This window comes from Cygnus atratus, chromosome 17 (assembly GCF_013377495.2).
Source record: "Cygnus atratus isolate AKBS03 ecotype Queensland, Australia chromosome 17, CAtr_DNAZoo_HiC_assembly, whole genome shotgun sequence".
Taxonomy (NCBI): Eukaryota; Metazoa; Chordata; class Aves; order Anseriformes; family Anatidae; genus Cygnus; species Cygnus atratus.
Genome location: NC_066378.1, coordinates 11,560,981 through 11,584,166, shown reverse-complemented (window position 1 = coordinate 11,584,166; position 23,186 = coordinate 11,560,981). Strand labels below are relative to the sequence as shown.

The window sequence follows — 23,186 nt, the reverse complement described above, 5'->3', positions numbered from 1 at the left end:
CCTCTGCGGCCGTCGCAGAGGACAGCTCTCATTTCCCCTCTGCCTCCAGCTCGTGGTAAACACATTGAAACTTTCAGCTCCTTCTCCAGAGAAGTGACAGCCTTGCTGATGCCACCGAGCCAGCATCCCACGAGCACCCTAGAGCCACAACCCCTCACCCACACACCGCCCTTCGCCCCCCAAACTCCCAATTACTCGGAAGCCCGGCTCCCACAGACACGAGTTTCGTGCTTGGATGAGTTCACGCAGCCCTGATGGACGCACCTGGGATGAAGCAGCTGTGTAACAGCAACCGGCCACGCAAACAAAAACGCGTTTTCCCTCCTGAGCAGCTGCTCCAAGGGCTCGGCGCTGTCCTTGTTAGCGCGGCTGCTGGCGCACACGGCCCCGACCGAGCACGAGCAGCTCGAGGTGACCGCTTCCGAGGGGAGCTGGGAGAATTTCGTAGCACGAAGGGATGCACCTGAGCTGGAGGAGGTGGTGCAGATGCTTCCTCCCGCGTGGTCACCGAGGGATGTGCAGCACCAGGTCCAGATTTGGCGCTGTGCACACCCAGAGCACCGTGGCTGTAGGCTCCAGCCCTGCCCTGACACAGCTTTGCTGCGAGGTCCAAGGGGACCCCGGCACGCCCTGACCTGGGGCACCGCGCTCCCGTCTGGCAGCTGCCCAACACCTCAATTAAACCTTTATCTCTTCGGTTGCCGAGCAGGAGGATGGATTTTCTTTCCCCCTCAAGGGGGCAGGAAGCGGGGAAGAGGAGCTGCGGCTTGGTTTGTAACCTTAAACCGCTGCCAGACTGCGCAGAGCACCCTGCAGCTGCTCGGGAGGGGAGGGGACAGGGAAAGTAAACAGGGGAAGAAGTTCGCACAACCTCGCTACCTTAATTACAGCGCGGGGACAAAGGCGACCTTGTTCTGCACCAACTGGCGCTGCCGTCCCGTCCTCCCCTCCGCTCTGACTCACGGCCACGGGCGAGCGGCCAGGTCCCACCACCGGACCCACGGCAGGTGGGCCGAGCACCAAACCCGAACCAGCCTGGCCCTCCTGCGGGCAGCAGGCTGACACGACGGAGCCCGGTGGCTCAGGGGTGGCACAGACCCCTCTGTGCTCTGCAGACGGCGACGCACGTGGATGGTGGCCCTGGGTCACCCACCGGCCACGTGGTTGCTCACACCGAAGGCTGGCGCCGCGCTCGCAGAGACACCGTGGAACAGTCTGAGTTCAGCACCTCATTAGCACGGGCTCACCGGGAAGCGGAACCTCACACGGGGTGTCCTGACCACGCTGCCGGCGGTGATGGAAGAAGCACAACGAGCTCCGTCCCGGGGAGCCATGCCCACAGCCCCGCACAGTGCCAGGGGACCTGGCTTCGAGCCGAGCTCTGCACTTTGCCCCCACCAGAGATGGGCAACGCCACCCACAGCAAAGCTGGAACTCAAGGAGGCAAGAGGATGCTCCTCAACGGAGTGGCCGTGCCCTAGGACAGCATCACCCAAGGGCACAGAGGCCCTGCAAAGCTAAGGTGGCTGTCGCCAGCTGCCCTCCAGAAGAGCAACTAGAGGAACGCTGAAGGTCTCTGGAGAATCCCAAAGAGCAGATCCCGTCTCGTTTTACGTCCCTACGATTAGACACCAAAAACGGTCAGCCTGCTGCAGTGGGCAGGTAAAGTTCTCAATGCCTTGTCCACAGGTGTGGTTTTTGTGCTGTTTTTTCTCTAAAGCCAAGAGGAGCAGCACAACCGCAAGAAGCAAAAGCAATCAGTTGCTCCTGTAATCTGGTTCAGATTAAGAAACAGGGAGGGAAAGCAGCAGTGACTTGTAGGTGGGTAAGCTCTTCTAAAAGCCAGAAAGCTACCTGCCAAAAAGGCAGGACAGAAAGGCTTCCCGCTGCGCACGGGGAACAAAAGATATTCTCTCGTGTTGGCCAATATACAAGACAGGGCATTTTTAATCTGCTACTTGGCACAAAACCCTTTGGTAAACTTTTCTGATAAAATTGTATCTTTTTACCTTTCAGAACGTGAAGCAAAATAGCAGCAAAGCTTTGTAAGGGGAAGAGCTTCAAATTAGAGCACAAAACCCATCATCATCTGGTACTGTGAGATGATTACAGCAATAAACAGAGGCAGTGTCCCTAGACCTCAAATAACTGGTCCTTGTCGTTCCACCTCAAGTGAGGAGCAGCGAGAGGAATTAAAGAAACAAAACCAAAGGCAAAAAATCTCCCCCGTGCAATCGTGAAGTCCAAAATGCAGAGCTCCGGGAGCGGGGTGACGGAACACGAATGAGACATACGGCTTTTGGGACGAGCCAAGGAAGAGAAGAGGTCTCAAGCCCAGCAAGCCCACGCAGGCACGCACCGAGGGACCTGGTGCCGGCTGTGATCCTCTGCTTCCCCGCGCGCCGGGAGGAAGGACTGGAAACTCAAACCACCAGCACGGCTGGTGCCTGTAGAAGCAGCCCCCAGCCCACCAGCCTCCCTCCTGCTGCCAGGTCTCCAAAGCACCTGCCGAGAGCAACGCCAGGGGACCGAGGTTGCGAACCAAGCCTCCAGCCCAGTGCTGATCCCTCGCAGCGCAAACCCCGCAGCCGGGGCAGGCACCGGGACGCCTGCGAGGAAGGACCTGGGGATGCCAATGGGTGGGGGCAGCTTTGCTTGAACTACTGCTGCTTCCTCGCCCTCCGAGTCAAAATAGACTCCAGCGCTTCGGATGGCATCACAGCCGGGCTTTGGACAAGTGTAGCGCGGAAGGTAAAACCCTTCTGATTAACGGGAAGTCACAGGCTTCGAGACCAGCACAAGGGCGAGAGTTGGAATAAATCTGCTGGAGGGAAGAAAACAATTACTGCATTACTCAAGTTGGTATTTTCTCAGTAATTATACCGTTTCCATGTGATTTGTTTTTATACGTGGCTAACAGCTACTGTAGTTCCTGTTTATTCCTGGCCTTATTATTATGTGATTTGTACGGTAACGAGGGTGGGCGAGCGGGGGGCAGAAGCTGCACGCACCTCCCTGCAGCAGGAGGAAATGCTGGCAGTGAGGAAAGCAATTACCGCTGGGAGACCGTCAGACAGCAAGGCCAGGCTTTGGGGGTGGTTCGCTTCTACTCACTTCCAATCCCAGCACCGCGAGGACCAGGCACAGCCTCAGGCACGGCGAGTGGGACTGACGGGAGGGCACGGCCACCAGCACCATCATCACAATTCTGCCCCCAAAAACCAAAGGGAGGACTTGTGATGACACTGACAGCTGAACTGCACCACCTAACGCAACGCGAAGCTGGCGACGTGGCAGAGATGAGGACTCGTCCTCCCCGTCCCTCTCCAGGACCCACGGCTTGGAAAGCACCGCGCAGCTCGGCTGCTTGGGCAGCCCGGGGTGACTGGTGCCAGTGGGAGCAGGGCTGTCCTACGGCCCCTCGTACAGTGCTCGGCATGGACAGCGAGCCCACACCTCCATCCCCTGCGCATTAAGGCAAAAACAAGTCTATAAATTCTTAAAAAAGCCAAATACAGGCCAAAGGTTTCTTTTTTTAATTGGAAAAGCGTCAAATACCACCTGACATATCAGCAACCCCAGTGTGACGGCACTGCACCAACGCTGACAGGGGAAAAACGTCAAAAGGGCCCAAAACCAACATCCCCCGTCCCCGGAGAACAGCACAAACACGGCGTTAGAGAGCCCGAGCGGTGAAAAGTACATCGAGTTATTACAATTCCTTTGTTTGCAGCCATCTGCTGCGCTAATGGCTCTTTCAGCAGCCCAATCCTTTAAACGGAGTTTTAATTCTTAACTACTTCTGGCTCGCAGCTCGGCCGCGGCCCCGCAGCGGCAGGCGAGGCAGGCTGGGCGAGCGTGTGCGCTGCCGGACGCGGCTGCTGGGCGAGCTGGCGGCACCGCCTGCCAAAACCATCCCCGAGGAGAGGGCCGAGCAGCTCGGAGGACCAGGGGAACGGGACGAGGTGGATGTGGGACCTGGGGGAATGGGACGAGGTGGCCGCAGGACGGAGCGGGCTCACCGCGGTGCTGCAGACCCGAGGAGAGTGGCGCAGGCAGCACCGAGGCATCGCCCTCCGTTCCCGCACAGCAGGGCATGCGCAGGCAGGGCAGGTACCCAAAAAACATTCGCCTTGCCCGGACGCAGCCCGGCACGGTGTCTCGGGGGACTCCACGAAGCCGGAGATGAAGGAGCTGTCTGAAGACAAAGTCGATTTTTTTTTTTTGGTGTTTTTGTTTTTCCTTTAAAGAAATGTGACTTTATGAGAAGGCGTACGAAATTCCTTTCCCCTGTAACCCGGCTGAATTCCACAGAGCCGGGGCAGAAAATATCCCAACAATTTTTTCAGCTTGCACGAAAGTAGGTCAAAAAACTTCCCCAATGTTTCAACAGCTTGAAGCAATTGAATTGCAAAACCAGGAACAAATGCTGACCCTCCCTCCCTCCCCACCCCCTCCAGCAGATTTACGAGAGTGGTAAAACCTTTCCAGTCGGCGTTACAGTTAAATGCACTAACCAAAGCAGAGCATCTCGTCTTGCAAAATTTGCCCGTGCTTAAAAGAGCCGTTCCGCAGCATTATACTTAACAGATGCTGCCTCTGGACCTGAGGATCGTGGGATATTACAGAAGCAGCAACAAGCGCGGATATACGCGGCGAGAAGCTTAGGATAACGGGTCAGATCTGGAAAACCTTGCTCAGACAAACTCCCACCGAAGCCTAAGGCATTACACTGACAAATGGATGCCGTGCCTTTCATTACCTTCTTGCATTTCCCCATTAGTGGATAATAATTGCATTGAACTCGCATGTTCCCTACTGACTTCGCAGGAGTGATGAATTCTCACCTACCCATCTCCTCATTACAACGAGGAGCTAACGGCTCCACCTCTCATTAAGGATTGCCCAACATTTCCTATTTGAAAATCCTGGATTTTCAACTGGTTCTAAGTTTGTTAAGAAATTAGCTATCTGGACTGAAATTTTCCATGCTGAATATTCGCTTCAGGCTTTTTTTTTTTTTTCTCCTTCTAAATAGTAAATTTCAGCCAAAACAACTCGGCCTTTTCCAAGAACAAGTTTAGAGGAAAATATGCCTCTCTGCAATGCTGGGAAAAATTCTGGAAACCTTTTCTTTGAGCATCTTCAGCAGCCCGAAGCTACGGAGCGGAGTCGATACATCTGGCAGGCTGCTCTGTGCCAGCGATGTGCCTTTTGCTAACTCGGGAAAAAAATAAAATGCCCGAGTCAAGAAGAATAAAAATCTCCTTTTGAGGCCCGCTTGCTCAGTGGAAGCGATTCGGAACTGAACGAGCAAAGGCCGTCCCCAGGGGGCGGGTGGCAGGGAGCTGTGGCTCAGGTCCCGCACTCCTGCGAGGCCCGAAGGTGGCATTCTGGGGAGAAAAACACGGATCTGGAAGGCAGCCCTGCCCCAGCCCCCTCCGCCTGCAAAGCAGGGCTCGTGGCCCCCCTGCGTGCCGGGGAAGGAGCTCGCTGGCGCGCCGGCAGCAGCAAGTGCCATGGAAGCTGCGAGGAAATGCAGGGCTGGGGCTGGGGCTGGGGGGGCGCACGAAGCCCGAGACCACCCAGCAGGCGGCGGGGACGGAGTAGAGGAGCAAACCACCTGCTGCTCGCAGACCGAGGCGGCCTGGGCACCCAGCAGAGGAACCAAAGGCAAAGCGCAGGTCACAGAAAGCAGAGGCTGCATCCTGATGCTTGCGGCACAAAAAGCAAGGGGGGGAAATTAAGGTTGTCAGCGTAACTCCCAGAGCGACAAGCCCTCCGACTCGTCAGTTCGCAGCTTTTAATAATTCATGGACCCAGCGGCCACCCAGAGCAGCACTTCACCTGCGCTGCTGTCGCCCCGAACGACGTATGGCAGAGAACATCCTTGTCCCCGCAGCACACAAACCCCAAATCCTGGCCTGGCCTTTGCAAACCCCAAACCATTCCTTTAAACGAGCAGGGCTCCTGCTAACCAAGTTACAATCAAAAAAAAAAACAAAAATAAAAACAAACAAAAAAAAGAAAACCACACACGTCAGGAGCTACTGGAAGAACACAGGGGGATTTTCTGAGGGGCTAAGGAAGAAAAGCCAGCCCACAGAAAGCCGTGCTGTGGCTTCCCACCGGGACTCGTGCGCACGGTGCCCCGTGGCCAGGGCTCGAAGCAGCCCTGCTTTCCCTGGAACCGGCCAGCTTCTGGCAGCTTTCACAGGAACCTCTGAGTAATCGCCACGGCCTTCCACGGAAGCGCCGGACGCGGTGGCACGGCCCCACATGGCTGTCACCCCCAGCCCCGTGGCTCGGGGGGGGGGGTTTCTGCAGGCAAGCCCCGAGGACTGCAGCGTGCGCAGGAAATCTGCTCGCTGCCTCCGAGCCTCCTCCAGCGGTCCCGGGAGCATCCTGCCACCAAACCGAGCCGCGTGCAGGGGAACCCGGTGTCCCCAAGTCGGGTGCAGTGGACAAACCCAGGGAAGAAGCACCTCCAGCCATCCCTGCTCGAGATGCCCCTTGTCTGGAAGGATGTGGACGCCTCGCTCACTCCGCGCCACTGAAAATTTTAGCCTCCCCCTGTTTTGTTTTGGTTTTGCGACGCCACCTGTCCTCTTTCGACTGCCACGGGCAGCACAGCAAGACCTGAGCCTTCCCAGCACGCCAGCCGCGCAGGGTTGTAGCGCCGAGGTCCCGCTAATCCCTGCAGGCACGTTCCCTCTGACTGAGCATTTGAGGACGCTAGAACTGTTCCCTGGAAACCTGCGATGTCCTAAGCGGCACTCAAGAAGCTAGAGAAGCCCTCAAGCCCTGTGTGCCATGCTGAGAGCATGCTGGAGTTTGCCTTTTGTCAAAAGGCCTCTGCAGAAGAAATTCTCTGCTTTTATACTAGCACAGTCCTCATCTCACAACAAACGCTATCCCACAAGCTGGCATCAGCGTGCGATAGTCCTGCAGAAGCAGGAGGCAGGCAAACGCATCCTCTTAAATCCACCCTCCACCAGGCGTGGCACAGAAACCAAAAAACAAAAAACCATCCCACCTGGCATGGCTGTTCCAGCCAAAAAGCGGGCGGGCTGCAAGTCAGCGCGATGTGAGACAACGCGGCGACACAGGCTGCGAACGTGGGGCCAGGTCCTGAGCCAGCTCAGCACTCGCCGCAGGAGCTGGGACACGCCAGCCCTTGCTCAGGACATCCATGGTGCTCCTGTTCCCCCCTGTGCTCGCAGACGGTGCTCCCGGGTTGTCACCTGCCTGGCTGAGCCCCCCAGTTTGGGACCCCCGGCTCACTCCCTGGTGCCACCAGGTGCATCCTGGCACGGGGCCACGCACCCGGGGGAGGGAAAGCCCACCGTGCCCGCTTCTGAAAATCTCGCTCGTTTGAAAATAAAAAATTGAGGGGAAATGGAAAGACAAAAGCCCTTCTCAGCCTGGTGTTATCAAGCAGAGGAAATGAGACTTCTAAAGCTGCCATTCAGAGAGGAGCGGGGGGGAGAGAAATCCCACTCCAGACGCACTTGAGCGAACAGCTTTTGAAATGGAAATGTTGCTCTTCAGAAACATTTGAATTTCCTCCTATTGCCAGGGAGGAGGAAGGAGGAAGAAGGGAGCGGGGACTCCTCAGCCATGCAAATTCCAACGCGGGCCCATTCACGCAGCACCCAGCCGGCTGTGCGCAGGGAATTTGTCAGGGAGTTCATCAGGACCAGCACAAACACGGGGAAGCTGGCTTGAAGGGGCATCAGATTTAGAGGGAAGACAATGAATGAAGACAGCTCTATTTAATCGCTGCAAGTAAGATATTCTCTAAGGCTGCCCAGTTCGTGTTCCCTTCCTCCCTTCACCCCTGGGCAACGACCGGCCAAATTGTTTTTCCCCAAACCCAGGGCAGTGTGCTATGAGAAAGAGCTTGGAGATGGAAGAAGGAAAGCGCGAGGAAGACCTACGATGGCATTAGCAGTGGTTGAGGCGTGCTGCAGACCCAGCCCAACTCTTCTCTTAGCACCTTGTGACCAGCTAGGCATGGGCTGGGGTCCCAGCACCGAGGTCCTGCCCACTTCCAGCAGCTGCTCTTCAAACCATGTGGGTTCTTCAGGGAAAGCCATTAGGTGCTGCTCCTACACCTGTCCACCGAGCTCCTCTTGCCAACCCCACGCCACCAGTTCATTGCTGTGGCACCTGTAGGGCCATTTAGCACACGTGTGTTCCAGCCATGCCCTCATATCAAGCACCAGGAGAAGTCTTCAATGAACTTCTGACTCCACTGCTCACCCACCACATGGCAAACTATCTGACTCTGCAGGTCTTGTCTGCAAAAAACACGAATTCCAAGGCTGCCAGAAAACTGGACTTAGAAGCAATCCTCCAAAGACCTTTTTTTCCCCAAAATCTAGTTAGATCTCAAAAGTTCAATTTTCACCAGTGAGGTCTTGTTATTTCTGTTAGAGCAGCTTGGTGCACACACACACACACGCCTTTTAAGACTCGAACACACACAACACAAGGGGCGAACTCGACGGCCTGGAAACGGCTACGGGTCAGCGGTGATCGCGACCTGTGAACTTCACCAGCTGAGATAATAAGCAAAAAAACAAGCCCCGTTTTGATCAGGAATCCGAGCTGGTCTGCCTTCCATTTAGCGGTGGCTGCACTGGGAAACTTGTTTAAGTGCGAAACAAAGCACACAGCGCCTTGGACGCTTTTGAAAAAAAAAAAAAAAATCAACCAACGTGAATAGGCTTGGGGGGAACACAACCCTCCCCTCAAACAGCTTGTCTGGGCTTTTAATGAAGCTTTTCGTGGCCTCGCGGCTCCCCAGCACTGGTTTTGCAGCTCCCCGCTCGCTCCGGCATCACCCCCTTAGGCGTCCTCAGCACGTGCACAGGACACGGGGACAAGGCACCCGCTGTGACAGCAGTGCCCGCGGCTACCCCTTGCACACACAGCCCCGACATAGCTCGGGGGGCAGGGACAACCCCGAATAATGCCCCCACGGAGCCGGGATATTCGCTGACAGCCGAGCACGGGTGGTGTAAAGCGAGCGTCAGCTGCGCTATCAATCACGGCCGGCCGCCGGCTGGGCTCAATGGTTTATTGTTCTAATAATTGTGCAGACACGTGGAAGGGGGAGCCTCGACACCGGCTGTTTGTTTGAGTAGCCGTTTCCTGCGCTGCTTTCCGTCAGGAGGCCGCAGCCCGAGCCCCGGCGGGGCTGGAGACCCCCAGGACCCCACCACCGCCAGGCCTGGGGCAGCCCTGCTCAGGGTCTCAGGGTTTAGGAACCACCACACCTCAAGTGCGACACTCCTCGAGCATCAGAGCATTGCCTTCGGTTAAAGACCAAGTGGGAAGAAGGCAGGACAACAGCTCTCCAGGCTCAGGGGGCAGCACAGGCCTAGCTGCAAGGCCTGCGGAGAGGCCCGAAATGCAGGCCCCGGCCTGGGCCCTTTCTGCAGAACAACATGAAGGCACCCCTGCCTTTCCAGGCGAGGATGTTAGAGAAAAAAACTTAATCTCTCAGCTCCCAGAGCAAGAATAAGCCCACAGTGAATGTGGTATTATCTGTTAGCAAAGCAGCAGCTTCCCACCAAGGCTGGAATTTCCATCTCGGTTTGGCAGGCACAGGGCTATGAAATGATTACTGTGTTTACTTTTCCTTTGCTAACTATAAAATCCCATTCCACTGCCCTGCCAAGAATGACTGAAGCTAATAAAATTCAGGCATTTGGAAGAAAGCAATAATAAACTTCCCTTTTGGGGCCTTTATGATGAAATTTCCCCACTCCAATCAGAGATTATGCTGTATTCATGAACACCAGTGATGTCTCCAAGTGCACCTAGATCGACTCAAATCAATATTTAGCTTTGCTAGAGACTATAAGCCTTTCTTCATGTGGCTGCTGAAGGCTAGATCATTGAACGGCACAGCTATAAGAAGAAGCCTTTGAAAACACAGCTTGCAAGGAGAAGGCAGCATATATGCGTGTATACATATATATGAATGCAGATTTTTCAATTACTTAAACTGTGAAAAATATATAGACACGAAACACGTATGTATAATTTACATACCCCCCAAATACATTGGAAGCTATTAACAGAACAGTCTATATATTTAATCACATACCTGCATGTTCTCCAGTAGCTTTTAGCACTTGGAGGCCTATAACGCTCCTGTGTTTACGTCTGCCACTCGCCTGCCGCTGAGGCAGGAACACGTTAGCTGCTGGGGGCTATCTGCTCTACGTCATACCTGCGATTGCTGCCACGAGATAAAATGAGGCAGACCTGAAAAACACGCTGAAGTAAAAGCCTGCACTTGCTTTGGTCCCATAACCACGTGGGCCGGCCCGCTTTGCACCAGGCGACGGCTCTCTCTTCAGCAGCCACGGGCAGGCCGACATCCCAGGCGGCGACCAGAAGGCAGGAGCTATCGGCGCTCCTCCTCGGGGAGGAAGAAACCAGCCGTGCTCGTTGCCAGCACGCCGGCAGGGGAGGAGAAGTGCCCGGCAGGCAGAGGAGAAGCCGGCTGCGGTGAGCACCGCGGGCTCTGCAGCCTGAGGGACCCCTGGGGACACGGCGGAGGCTCCAGCACCGCAGGCAGGGAGCTCGTCGAGCCGTCTGAACAGACGAACTGTCCCCCGAGCACCGTGCCTAAGGGGGGGCCCGACCAGCAACTAACACGAGCATAGCCCAGGAGGAAGGCAGAGCACTCGCACAGAAGATGCTTGGTCAAAGATGACCAAAGAATAACAACTAGACACAGGTCAGGACCGTGAGGAGGTGCCCCAGGTCATTTCACCCCTCGCTGCTGCTCCCCCCTTAGTTTCTGCCTTGGATTGACCAAATCACGGGGCAGGACGGAGCACGGTGCTCCTGCCCCAGGCCAGCTCCGCAGCTGGGTAAAAGCCCATTTCCAAGGGCAGAGGGAACAGGCTCCACCGCGTTCTCACTCTTTATCCTCTTGGAGAAAGGTGCCAAGAATTAGAATTACATTTTTTGAGAGCAGCAGAACAAGCCAAGGGCCTGTCAGCTTGTCCTAAAACAACCCCTCTGCTCGCAGAGCAGGCAGCCAGCATTCCTGACGCACACAAGTGTCCATCGGCCCCCCGCCCCCCCCGCAGCGCAAAGCTGCAATGCATTTTGTCATGGAGCAAGCCAGCAAATCCTCCGAATGTTCTCTGCCTAGAACACAGCCAAAGAGTTTTTACATTTAAAAAGCAGGTTTGGGTCCAAAAAGCAAGGAGGTTTTCAGAGTGATTATAACTAGGGCCTTTGGCACTCGACGGCTCCTCTCGTTATCGACGCTGAGGGTGTTGTTAGGAGATGAGGCTCCACGAAGCACGGAGGTGAAGTTACCGAGCTTCAGCAAGGGCTGTTGCCATGTTCAATATGTTATTACAGCTCCCAGCACCACAGGCACAGAGAGCAGCAACTCCTCTCTGCCAAATCCATCTCTGAAATCACTCCCCCACTCCATCCCCTCCAGCAACAGCAGGCGAACACCATCGATCGCTGCTGCAGCTCCGGCGCTTTCCGCCCAGCGCGGCGGTGGAAGGATTCAGCACGAAATGCCCTCCTCCTCAGAAAGGCAGCACGCAAAATTAATCTGATCGGTGTCACAACTCGCTGGCTTTTGTTGCATGAGTCAGAACTGTGGATTTACTGCATTTCATAACGATGGAAAAGTACAGCAGGGCAGATGTGCTAGGTGCTGTACGTTCGTGGCACCGATGCCGAAGCGCTCCCAGGGCCTCTCGAAGCCCCTCGGCGAGGAGGGGAGCGCAGCCGTGCTGACCGAGGGAGCCCAGCTTCATCTGTGATAAGATGTACGTGCTTGTGAGTCGGCAATAACTTCCTGCTGCCTCGTCGTTTGCACGAACTGGGCAGATCCCGTGGAAAAATCACATACCCCGACCCGGAGCGTGATGCCTCCGGAGCGAGCCGCGGAGACGCTCCCCGCCTCGCAGCACACACAACCCCCTGCCAGCGGATTAGGAGCGAAGAATCCCAAAGTCGGGCTGAAACTGCAGGGGGGAAAAGAAACAGCCAGACCGTCACAGCCTCTCGGTACCAGGACTGAATTCTTTCCTGGAAATGTGCGCCAGGGGTGGGTTTCTTTCCGCCCCAACTGCTCAAAACCTGACATTTCTGACTGACCGTAGGCGGCCGGCACCGGCGGGCAGCACAGCCCTCGTCACCTGCGCCGCTCCTCGCCTTCGAGCCAGGGCACAGCTCCTGACTGACACCAGGCACAGCTCCTCCACTCCACCTGAGGGCTCAAAGTTAAGCAGCAAACTAGCTCTGGCCATCGGTTTCAGGAAATAACAGCGGGGCACATAACAATCCTTGCTGTTAAAGAAAAAATGGGCTTCAAAAGCATTTTACTCCATGACAGATGTACAAACACTTCAAAGACACAAAAAAAAAAATAATCACTGTGAATCCATGCAGCACACAGCTCGCAAGGCTGCCCTGCTGCAAGCACAACCACTGGCTGTATTTCTTCCAATTACAGGGGTGAGGCATGGGAAGTCAGGGGACTTTCTTTCCCCCAAGCAGATCGGGGAGATGTCACACTACGCGAGCCTTGTAATATTGACCGAATGGAACAAAAAGTGCATGTAAATGACAAAGCAAGTTCCCAAGGAGCAGCCGGCCTCATCCCGCTGCCTTCTCAGTTTGAAAGCCGACTTAAGAGGTCGTTTCGGATGTCGATCAACACAAAGGAGCAGGAGGAAGCAAGGACCAGCCACCTGCGCTCGAGGCACAACCGGTCCACCTGCGGGTTTCCAGAGGCAGCGGGACTGGAGCAGCCGGGCAGAGGACAGCCAGCTGGGAGAAGGTCAAGCTCAGTTTTTACACCTCATCTCCAGAGAGTTCCTGCAGCCCTTGAGGGCTTTCCCTGCCATGCCCACATCTCTCAGGCCATAGCTCAGTTTTTCACCCACAGGGACTTCACGAAATCCGTCGTCTCACCAGTCAGGGCGCTCCCCGCCTCGAGGCCTGCTGGAGGAGCTGCGCGCCTTGGAGCAGGACGCGATGCCCAGCAGCGCCTTGTTTTCAGACAGCACCAGCGTGAGCCCACGCGTGGCACCGACCCGCCCTTCCAGATGCGATGCTCCTCCTGCTGCTTGGTGCCTCGGCTGCCTGTCCCGCCTCGGTGAGCAGCACGGGCCGCTGACAAGCCCTCGCAGCTCTCCTGACACAGCCGCTTGGCGAGGGGCGATGGAACAAACTCCTGTACCCACCACGAGTGCCAGACGGTCTGCACAAGGCAGACGTGTGCTGCCCAACGTGTGTGCTCATGCACAGGTGGGCAGGGCTGACGCACACCCGTGTCCTCCTGCTGGAAACGGTCTTCTGGGGAGGGAGGAGAAGGCAGAGGAGAGAGGAACCCAGCCAGAAGTGTTTGCAGCGTGACAGCATGAACAATGCAAATATTTCAGCTTTTAAATATGTTTGGAATAACAGAGAATGACAACATCTCCCTCATCTTCCCAGAAATAGCTTTGAATCATTGCTGTCCTAACGCAAAGTCCTCCCCCACCCCACAGGATCGTTCTGCAATTAGATTTTTATCAGGCACAAGACAACAGCGTGAGCGGCCGCGTGGCAGATGGGCGGATGCTCAACGCGCTGCGGTGGGGTGCTCCTACAGCTCTCCAGCTCGACAGCCCCACGCCGCTTGTTCCCGCTGGATGTCCGACTGCACCACGGGCCGTGGGACCAGTCAGTACTGCGGGAAGCCCAGAGCTCGTCCCAGCGAAGGTGGCTGCAAAGGGAGTTGATAAAAACGCTGCTCCCTGCCGGGGAAGGAGGACAGAAGCCGTGGTGAAACACTTGAGGCATTTCACCTGTCGCAGGGCAGGGAGCTGGAAGTACTGGGGTGTCCTCTTTTCGCAAGACTCCATCGTGAGCCTGATCTCCTGCCGCTCAGCGCTGCACAGCCACAGCCACCTCGCCTCGGGACCCGCTGCCCGGGCACGAAGGCCACAGCTTCTCCCTGCCCGCCAGAGGCACGAGGCCAGGCCCAGGCCCGAGGAAATCGCCTCTCCTGGGGTAAACGTGCCAAGGAGAAAAGCCCCACATCACCACTGGCTCCCCATTTCATCAACAGCCCCGCTAACGAGCCCGGAGCTGTCTTTGCCAAGTGCAAAACAACCCCTGGAGAGGAAGGGAGAGCCCCGTGCAATCCGCGCCCCAGGCTGGGAGGCTACGGGAGGACGCGCGCCCAGGGAGGGCCGAGGCTGGCAGCTCCGCTTTATTATCCAGCCGCTTCGTGCCATTGTTCCACGGCAATAAATCTGGGGAGGCACCGGGATCCAACGCCGCTTTCTCCGGGGGGGAGAGGCCGGAGAGCTCGGGGGGGGGGCCCGAGCCGCCCAGCTGATGCGAGCGCGCCGCCGTCGCCTCGCTTCTCCTCGCTCGCTCCCTCGCAGGTCGCCGTGCTCAGCAAGTTTGCGAGCCCCACTCCTACACATCCTGCTCGAGCGCCGCAGCTTGCCGAGTTCAAAGCGCTGCTGCGCTTCCACCCCCTCCGCTCCCCTCCCCCTGCGCTGGATTACTCAATTAGAGATTATGCCTTTGCCAGCTCCCTCCTAGCCAAGTGGGGCCTCTGCCAAGGTCAACACAAGTTCCAGCCAGTTTCATTAATAACTGTGAGACCAGCCCGCTGGAAACTCTGAGAGGTTAATCCCAGCAACAGATCAATGTTCCCATAACAAAGCCACGCAGAAAGCACGGAGCGGAGAGCAGCCTGGTGATTTACCAGCCCGGCTAGCGGCGCTGGGATCGGAGGCACCCACCTCCCCTCGCCTTGCAGACCGGGTCCCAGCCAGCGCTGAGTCCCCCCGCGCACCCCCCCGAGCCGAAGCCAGGCAAAACGCTTGCAGGAGGGAAGCCACAGCCTCTGCAGCCCCTGCTTTTGGAGTCCCCAGCCTCAAACCCTTCCCGAACCCTGGCACGTTCGGCAAGGAAGGGAGCAGGGAACAGGGCTCCCAGAAGGCTCCTGCAGCGCCCTCGGTGCGCGGCTGGGGCAGGAGCGAAGGGGCTGGCCGAGCGCCCCCCCACCGCACAGCCTGTGTTCCAGGAGTTTGTTGGAAACGGGGCTCTGGAAGGGGCGGCCGGTGTGAAATTTGGCATGCACGGTGCTGGCTGCGATGCATCATTAAAAATGCATTTTAAACATGTTAATTCAGCCTTTTCAATTAATTGCTTTTAAAGCTACATTAATGTGCATCAAAGCGTAATGCCCTTCGCCCTGATTTCTGCTTGCCATATATATTTCCTGGCCTTGCTGCTGCCTGTTCCTAGAGTCCCACCTTCTCTTTTCGTATCCCAGCTTTCAGTCCACAGCGCAACAAAAACATTCATGCAGAAAGGGAAGAAATTAAATCCCTCTGACAATGTACAGCCGAGTCCGAGCACTACCACCACATGGCCTTTTAACAGCCTTTTTCCATCGATAGTTGTTAACTCTTTTACAAAAGAGGGAAGTGGCATTGTCCCTGTTGCAGACGGGGAAATCTGAGATACAGAAAAGGGAAGAGACTTACCCGGTGACCAGCGGCCTGCCAGGGCGGACGGCAGTGAGGTTTGGGTTTCCTGCGCCCAGCCCCGTACCCGTGATCCTACAGGGCTCCCCGGCAGCACGGCCCTGCCGGAGCAACGGGCTCCGAGAAGCGCAGCCAGCCAGCCTGGCGAGGGGACTAAACGCAGATCACGACTGACTCACATCCTATAGGAAGAGCAGCAAGCCACATACGTGGTGGAAAAGCAGTCTCAGAAATGGGAAGAGCAAGTGGAAGCGTAGCGGGAATAAGAAGAGATGGAAGGGAAGGGGAGAAGCAGGACTGGCCTCCGGCTCTGCTGAGCAGGCGCTGCACGGCCAGGCACAGCACGCTGACCTGGGGCAGGACCGCCCGCAGCGCCAGCACGCGCGGATGCACAGAGACGGGGGCATCACGCAGACACACGGCTGGCCTGCTCGGGAGCAGCCGGCTTTATTCTTACCTGGCGTTACGTGATGAAGGTCCGTGGCTTTATCGGAGGAAGCGCAGAAGCCACCGAGGGTCCTGGGAGCCAGCTCCAGCACCTCTGCCAAGAGCACGCCCGGCAAACCCGCGTCACGGCAGCTCTTCAGCAAGCCTCTCACCCATGCTTGCAGTGATAGAAAAAGCAGCTCTGCTGTACTTTTGCCTGGCTATTCTCAGCCAGCTCAAGGGAGCGCCTTTTCGGAGGCGACGTCAGCCTCTGCTAACATGGAGGGCATGCGGGGATTTCACTTCTCTTCCCCCCACACAGCCTGAGCTCACCTGAGCCCGCCTGGCTCCATCCAGCAGCAGCAGCGGGCTCCGTGCCCTGCAGCAACGTGACAGCCACCTCGCCTCCAGGGAAAGAGATGCTCAAGTGGGAAAAAGCAGGCAGGAAGACAGCCTTCTGATTCTGGCTTGCAAAGAAATACAAGCGCTCAAGGATATGAGCGAACCAAGGTTCAGAAGAACAGGTAATGTCTTTCTGCTAGAACAACTGCGACTTTGCTGTAAAGCTGCTGCTTTTGAGAGGCTCACTGCCCAAAAGCATGCCTGTTTTCTCCAGATAGAAGGAGCTGATCTAATAACAGACACTGCCTTCGCCTTACAAACCCATCCTTACTTAAGCGAGGCTGCTGTTATCCAGAACAGGGTAAAAGGGCCCAGCTCACCCTGTATTTGGGAAAGACAGAAGAGGAAGCGATGAAGAAAAGCCATACAGGGTCTACTTCTTTTCTGGGGGTGTTTATGGGGAAAACTCTGGGACCTGTTACAAGGATTTGCCACGTAAATTACTTCGTTAGTGTTCACAGCACAGCTCATGGCCCAAACTAACGGCCTTGGAAACGTGCAGGGCTGTGTTACTTCTCCCCGGGGCCGACAGAGGCCGGTAAGCCCAAAACAACCCGCAGTTTTTGGGGGTGTGCTTAACTTGCACCACCACAGACCCGATCCTGCATCTCAGGTCCAGCGCTGCTCTGAAACCAGCAGAAACCAAGGGGCATCAGCTGCTCAGGAGCGACACCCATCACTGCTGCATTGCCGTGGCTCCTTGGGAGGGTCAGGCTGGCACCAGGAGTGCAAATGCAGAAACCCACCATAAAAACGGTGCTGGCTGGGGAGCGCTCTGCTGTGCAACAGCTAGCTCAATCCGTAAAAGCACCGCGAAGAGCACTCCTAGCACTGATGAATAAACGGAGCTCCTCGCAACACAGTGACTGCAGCACCGTGGAATGGGGTGAGGGGTAAGCGGATGACTCCTAGGACACTGTTTAAGTAAGCACCAGTGTGTTTGGTAATACTCGGCTCACGTGGTGCATTCTACCCCAAGAGCTCAAACCGTTCGCAAAGCTGCCCTAGATAAAGCATCGACTGCCTCCGTCACGCACTGAGTCAGCAGCGGAGGCAGGAATAGCACCTCTCGCTCTCTCTCTGTTGCAGGCTGCATGTTCCCATCGCTGGTCCAGGCGTCCTGCAGCTGTGCGCCACCGCTCTGACTGCCGCACATCTCGCGGGTCTGTGCCAGCCCTCCAGCAACACCCTGTGCCCGTGGGGAGGGAGCGAAGCTTGTGGAAGGACCCCGAGAGTGATGGGATGGGATGAGAGAGCAGGGAGACGAAGGTGCTGCTAGAAGCAAAGCGAGGGCCAGCGTCTGCAGGGAGGAGGCAGAGTGGGAATTATCTGCTTGAAAGGAGGCACCGTGCTGTCTCGTTTTAGGAGGTTACACCAGGCATACAGAGCAACTAACGGCGGTGATGGAGCCCTGCGCAGCTGCTCGTCAGAAGGTCTCTATCAGCTATTACTGCTGCTGGCTTAGCACAGAGACAAAAAGTAGATTTACGCATGTAAACAGCCCAGATATGCACGCGTCCAGAGCTCACGGCCAAGGATCGGTCTCAGTTCTCAACCCTTCCCCTGGAGCACACCGAGAACATGTCCCCGAACACTGAGGCTCAGAGCGATGCGCAGCTTAGCTGCACGAGCTTTATCACAACCCTCATGTCCACAAGCAGTTTACAAGGATGGCTGCTCAAGAATGAAGCCAGAAGTCTGCTATTAACCCAACTTCCAAAGCTGCAAAGGCTGCGAGACCTTCCGAGGGGTGGTCCTGCACCCCAGGCTTGCCTTCTGCTCCCAGCCACTTAACAGCACCGAGATCAGCCCGGTCTCACAGCATCCTCAGTCAAACTCAGTCTGGAAACAGCCCTGCCAGTTTCGAGCAACTAAGCCCAGCTCCACTTAGACGCTCCCAATCATGTTTTCCTCTTTCCAGACTTAGAAATTACAAATGACTCCACTAAAAGCATAATCTTGTCCTGCTGAATTGTCTCGCCCAGCTTTCTCTCTCTCTCTCTCTCTCTTTCATTAACAAATGTTTTAAGCCCCATAAAATGCACGTAATTCTTGGAAATGTGTCACAGACCAAGAAGTAAATGCAGCCCCTAAACTCGGCAACTAATGCCTCAAGAGTGGCTTTGCCTATTAGGAACAAATAGCTGAGACAATACGTGGTTTTCTGGTGAGAAGCAGAACAGAACTGCTGATGGAAATAATGTGCAGACAGAAAAGCTGTCCTGGTTTCCCCACGTCTTTGGAAAGAGGATATTTTTTGTCTCCTGGCCAACAGTTTATTTTCCCCATCAGCCACCCAGCCCAGCATCCGCAGAGAACGCTCCCCGGTTCAGCGCCGCCGCGATGCGGCTCGCTGCGGCGGGCAGCAGGCTCCCAGCTGGGCTCAGCACCACCTCATTAAGATGCATCTCCGAGGGAGCAGCAAAAATGGAACAGAAAAGGGCCACAGCACCTCAGAGGCATCTTTTCCACGGCAACACGCTATCGAGAGCGAAAGGAGAGAGAGCTGAAGCGTCCGGTGAGTTTTTCATTTTGCAGTTCGAACACGGCTCGTACGCAGCAGCGGCTCCGTCCCTTCCCAGCAGCACGAGCGCTGCCTGGTCCCAGCCTGCGGCCACTGCAGCCCTCTCCTCCGAGGAATCTGCCCACGCCCCCCTCAGAATCCGAATGACCCTTGTTTTCCCCAAGTTAAACATCCTTCTCACTCGGGACGGTCTCGTGTAAGGCCCACCAGCCCCGCTAGGACAGAAGTCTGAATACCCTGGCACTCCCAAGCACAGCTGCTTGCCCACAAGTTACTGCATCAGCTCCCGCAGTGATACGGGAAAACGTCCCTCTCAGCCTGGGTACGGATGCCTGCCTCCCTTCCCTTTTACTGATGGCTCAGAAAGCCCCAAAGCCCAGCCTGCAGCCGCATTAGCCCCCAGTGCCCACGGTGCTGGTGCCCCACAGCAGCACCTTCCCGCCAGCCAGGAACACATCCGAGCTCAGGGCAAGGTCAAAGACAACTTACCCCAACAGCACGCGGCTAAACCCGAACAGGCACCCGAGCAAGAGATTTTTCTTTGTACTATTTATCACACATGCAGAGGAGACAATTGCACGTAAACAATTTGCTGTGTTACAAGAGACTAAGGCAAGGGAGGCTTTCCTGGGGAAGATTACATTAAGGAACCACCAGCAACCAATTCCAGCCCTTCAAACACCAATATTAAATAAAAGAGATGTGATAAATGAGAAAGGTCAAATAAAAATCAAATCAAGGCACAGCATCCAGAAAAGCCGGACACAACCAACTCTAATTCAGCCAACAGAAACTTCCCAAATGCTCTGGTGCATCTAATAGCTTGGTAAACACAGGCCCATGACTATAATGGTTGAGGGGAAAACCGTATACGCCTTCCTTTCCCCGGAAAGGTCCCCCCATCTCACTGAACGCCATCCAACAATGCCGAGCACTGTGTGACGCACCAAGAACCGCCACCTACACGGATTTCAGCAGCGACTGAGCCTCAAAGACCCCTCTACGCAAGATGAGGATCCCAAGGCACAGAGCCCCCCCCCCAGCCGCCGTCCCCGTACCTTTGAGAGATCCTCTGTCCCTGCCTGCTGGCTCTGGTTCAGCAGAGGCGAGTGCCGCATCAGCGGGTCCTGCAGCAGGTCCAGGCGCGGCCGCTTCGTTTCAATGAACTCCAGGTCTGACGGCTTGGTCAGGTCGGAGAGATAGGAATGCGCCTCGGTCCTCAGGTGCAGCTCCTGAGATCTGGGGACAGAGAGAAAGGGGACTTGAGAAAACAGGCCCCCCGGCTCCAAGACACAAGCCCTGCAGGCAGGACAGAGGGCTCACCCATCTCCCGAAGGACGGATGAAGGGAGGCCACGGGGCCGGGGTTCAGGCACCTCAAGCCCTTGCACCACGCATCTGCTGGAGCCCCTACATCCAAGGCAAGGCTCCCTCCCATCGCGCTTGGCTTACTTAGCCAAGGCTACCTGCACCGCCACTTCTATTTAGCATCTCGTACCAAAGATTATACCCCGGGGAAGAAACGCACCCTCCTCTGCAGCTAGAGGGAAGGGATTTATTTTCTCAAATAGAGGAGGACCGAAAGGGGCCACGCGCAGCTGCGTGTATCCGACACAGACCTGGCAAGCCATAAAGGCATATTATCCAGCAATAACAGCAGTACTGACTACTCACATCAGGCCGAAATGTCTTTTCACCTGTTAAATACGATGCAGTTGGTAATACCTGGGAACTGTTTGTTTTGTTTTTTTAAACAAGCATAAAACTTTTTGTAGCTCTATGTTTCCTAGCAGGATTCTCCTGTGGGAACCGTAAAGGGATCCTACAAAAATACACTAAACCTTTTACTACGCCCAAGGATCAGCTTCGCTGAAGCAGCTCCAAAGGTGTTTTTAACACCTCATGCAGATGGCTCTCTTAAAAATTAAAATGAAACACAGAAGATTCAAAGCTTGGAAAAAAAAACATGGCTTTTTTTCTTTTCTCCCTTAAGCAAGACTGTTCAAGTCCTCCTGAGCTGTGTGGTGCCAGCATCCTCCCAGCCACCAAAGGACAAGCTGATGCCTTTGATGCTACTCAAAGGGGAGGGAGGCGTTTTGTTAAGGGCGAGCACAGAAGGTGCGGGGGTCTTGTACAGGGCTTGGCCCCCACCCACAAACGGGGACCGCTGGCGCTCATTTTTACCTAGCTAATTAAACACCTTGCACAGGAGGACAGAAAGGGAAGGACCCAGAGCCCTCTGAAGGCAGTGGGAGTCCCCCCAGAGGATGTAAGGGCTCTGGCCCGCATCCAGAGAGGTGGCACCTGGCACAAACCACCTTCCTGGGGACATTCCTGGGGAGCACGGCCTGGGAACAGGCGCAGCCGCTGTGTCCCCCACCAAACCCTGCCCAGCTCCGGGCACGTGAGCCACGGCTACTTCTCTCTCACCCCCTCCTCTTTTTTTTTTTTTTTTTTTTTTTCTCCATTTGAACACCAGCACCGGTCCCAAAGCACGCGCAGGCCAAACTCTGCTGCTGTGGGTTTGGCACAGGCGCGCTGCGCTGGGAGTCGGGCACAGCTTGCTGCTGACACACAGAAACAGAATCTGGCTCGTCCTCTTCCTCCTGCCCCGCAGAAAGGGGATGAGAGAGCAGAGAGCCTCTCGCACTGCTTTTGCCACTCAAACCCGGAGCCACGGGCACACAAACAGAGCGAGCACACAACCAATGCAGCAAGACTTAGAGCAGAGCAGCCCCTCGGTCTGGCACTGAAACACAGCTCACCTGCGCGCTCTTCCACTCCAAACGCAGAACTTTTCTTGGCAAGCCCAGAAACATCCCGTGGCACCTCTCGAGTTTCCTGCTGGCTTGCCCCAACCCCTTGTGCAAACCCTGCCCGCCCGCAGCTGCACGCCGCCGTTTCAGGCTCTGCTGCAAACCCCAGTGACAATGAGCAACTGTTGAGCTGGGCAGGTGTTAAAATATTCCAACACCCAAGGCTCTACTGTACCACGGCAATTAAAAATCAGATGTATTTATTTTCACTTCTTCCCCCCCCCCACCTTTTTTTTTTTTAAAAGGCTGTACTACCCAGAAGCTGCTAATTGATGCAGGACAGCTCCGAGACCTGTGCAGCTGCCAGGAGCACGCCGCAACCCGCTGCACCGAACGCACGCGGCTTTAAGGTAGGGGCAACGCTCAGCTTCGCAGAGGCAGTTACTTACGGCGCGGCTGGGGCCATGCTGGGGAAAACAGCTGCAGTGTTACAGGGAGCTATTTTATTTCCATTTCCACATCCACTGGAGCTGCTGTTAACTCCATGCACTGGAATTTCCAGCCGCTCCCAGCACGACTTTGCCCAGCACAACCCGCTCAGCCTGTCCCGGCTGCGAACAGAAACGCTCCTGCTTGAAGCCTTCACACCTTTCACTCCTCACATCCACACCCGCAGCGAGCTCCTGACAACCCACTTTTACATAGCGATGACGTTGCGATCGGCATAAAAATAGCCCTGCCTAACACACCAACATCCCGTTACACCGAGTCTGGGGTTTTGCTGTGTTTTCCAACTAGTTCCCACCTGGCTGCCTTGTTCCAGAGATCCCTACTTTGCTGAAGGGAAAAAGAGGTTGTAATTGCAGGGGAGTTAGGCATCATTATGTGAAATAAAACAAATGCCAGCGTTAATTACGAAGCGGGGCGGGTCAGTCCTCACCTGGAGTCCTTCCCCAGGAACCCAACGCGACCTGCAGGAGCAGCCTGCCGATGCACCAGCGTTTGCCCTCGTGCCCAGCCGTCTGCACGCAGCTCTGCTTTGAGCCAGAAGCCCGGGATGACCCGAGATCAGACCTTTGGTTTCTTGCTAATCTAAAAAGTTAATTGCCCACCGCCAGCTGCAGAGCCGGGTGACTCACGGACCAAGTCTCTCCCCGGCAGATCCTGGCGTAAATGGCTGGATTCGTGCAGCAAACGCTCAGCACCTGCAAGGTGCTCAGCACATCCTGCTCACTGCAGCCTGGGAAAACATCGCCTGCTGCGCCGTACCTACAGCAGAACCACCTGAACACAAAACGGGTTAAAAAGGGGTTGAGCGCTAGCTGGGTGTAAAGGAGGCTGAGCGCATCCATCACCTGGGAGAGAGGCTCCAAGCAGACATCCCAAGCTGCCCTCGGGGAGTTTGTAGGAGCAGCCCTGATTAGATCTAAATGGATCTTACCTTTATCTTCCTTGCTTTGCTGAAGCTAAATCACAGGGAAATGGGCAAGTACAAACTTTTCCTGAGGTCAAAGAGAAGCTTCCCACC

At 55.8% G+C, this 23,186-nt stretch overlaps 1 protein-coding gene across 26 annotated transcripts in view; it reads right to left on the bottom strand.

Annotated features, from left to right (window-relative positions):
- NCOR2 (nuclear receptor corepressor 2) overlaps window positions 1-23,186 on the bottom strand; it is a 235,881-nt gene that overhangs the window by 125,706 nt on the left and 86,989 nt on the right. For 19 of the 26 annotated variants that reach the window (XM_035565016.2, XM_035565023.2, XM_050714116.1 and 16 more), the window contains one exon: window positions 19,962-20,142. In XM_035565016.2, the coding sequence (XP_035420909.1) occupies window positions 19,962-20,142 (181 nt within the window). Of the gene's footprint in view, window positions 1-10,120; window positions 15,070-15,551; window positions 15,803-16,008; window positions 17,169-19,961; window positions 20,143-23,186 lie in introns of those variants that run through there. The other 7 variants (XM_035565032.2, XM_035565034.2, XM_035565035.2 and 4 more) reach the window with 5 other exon arrangements.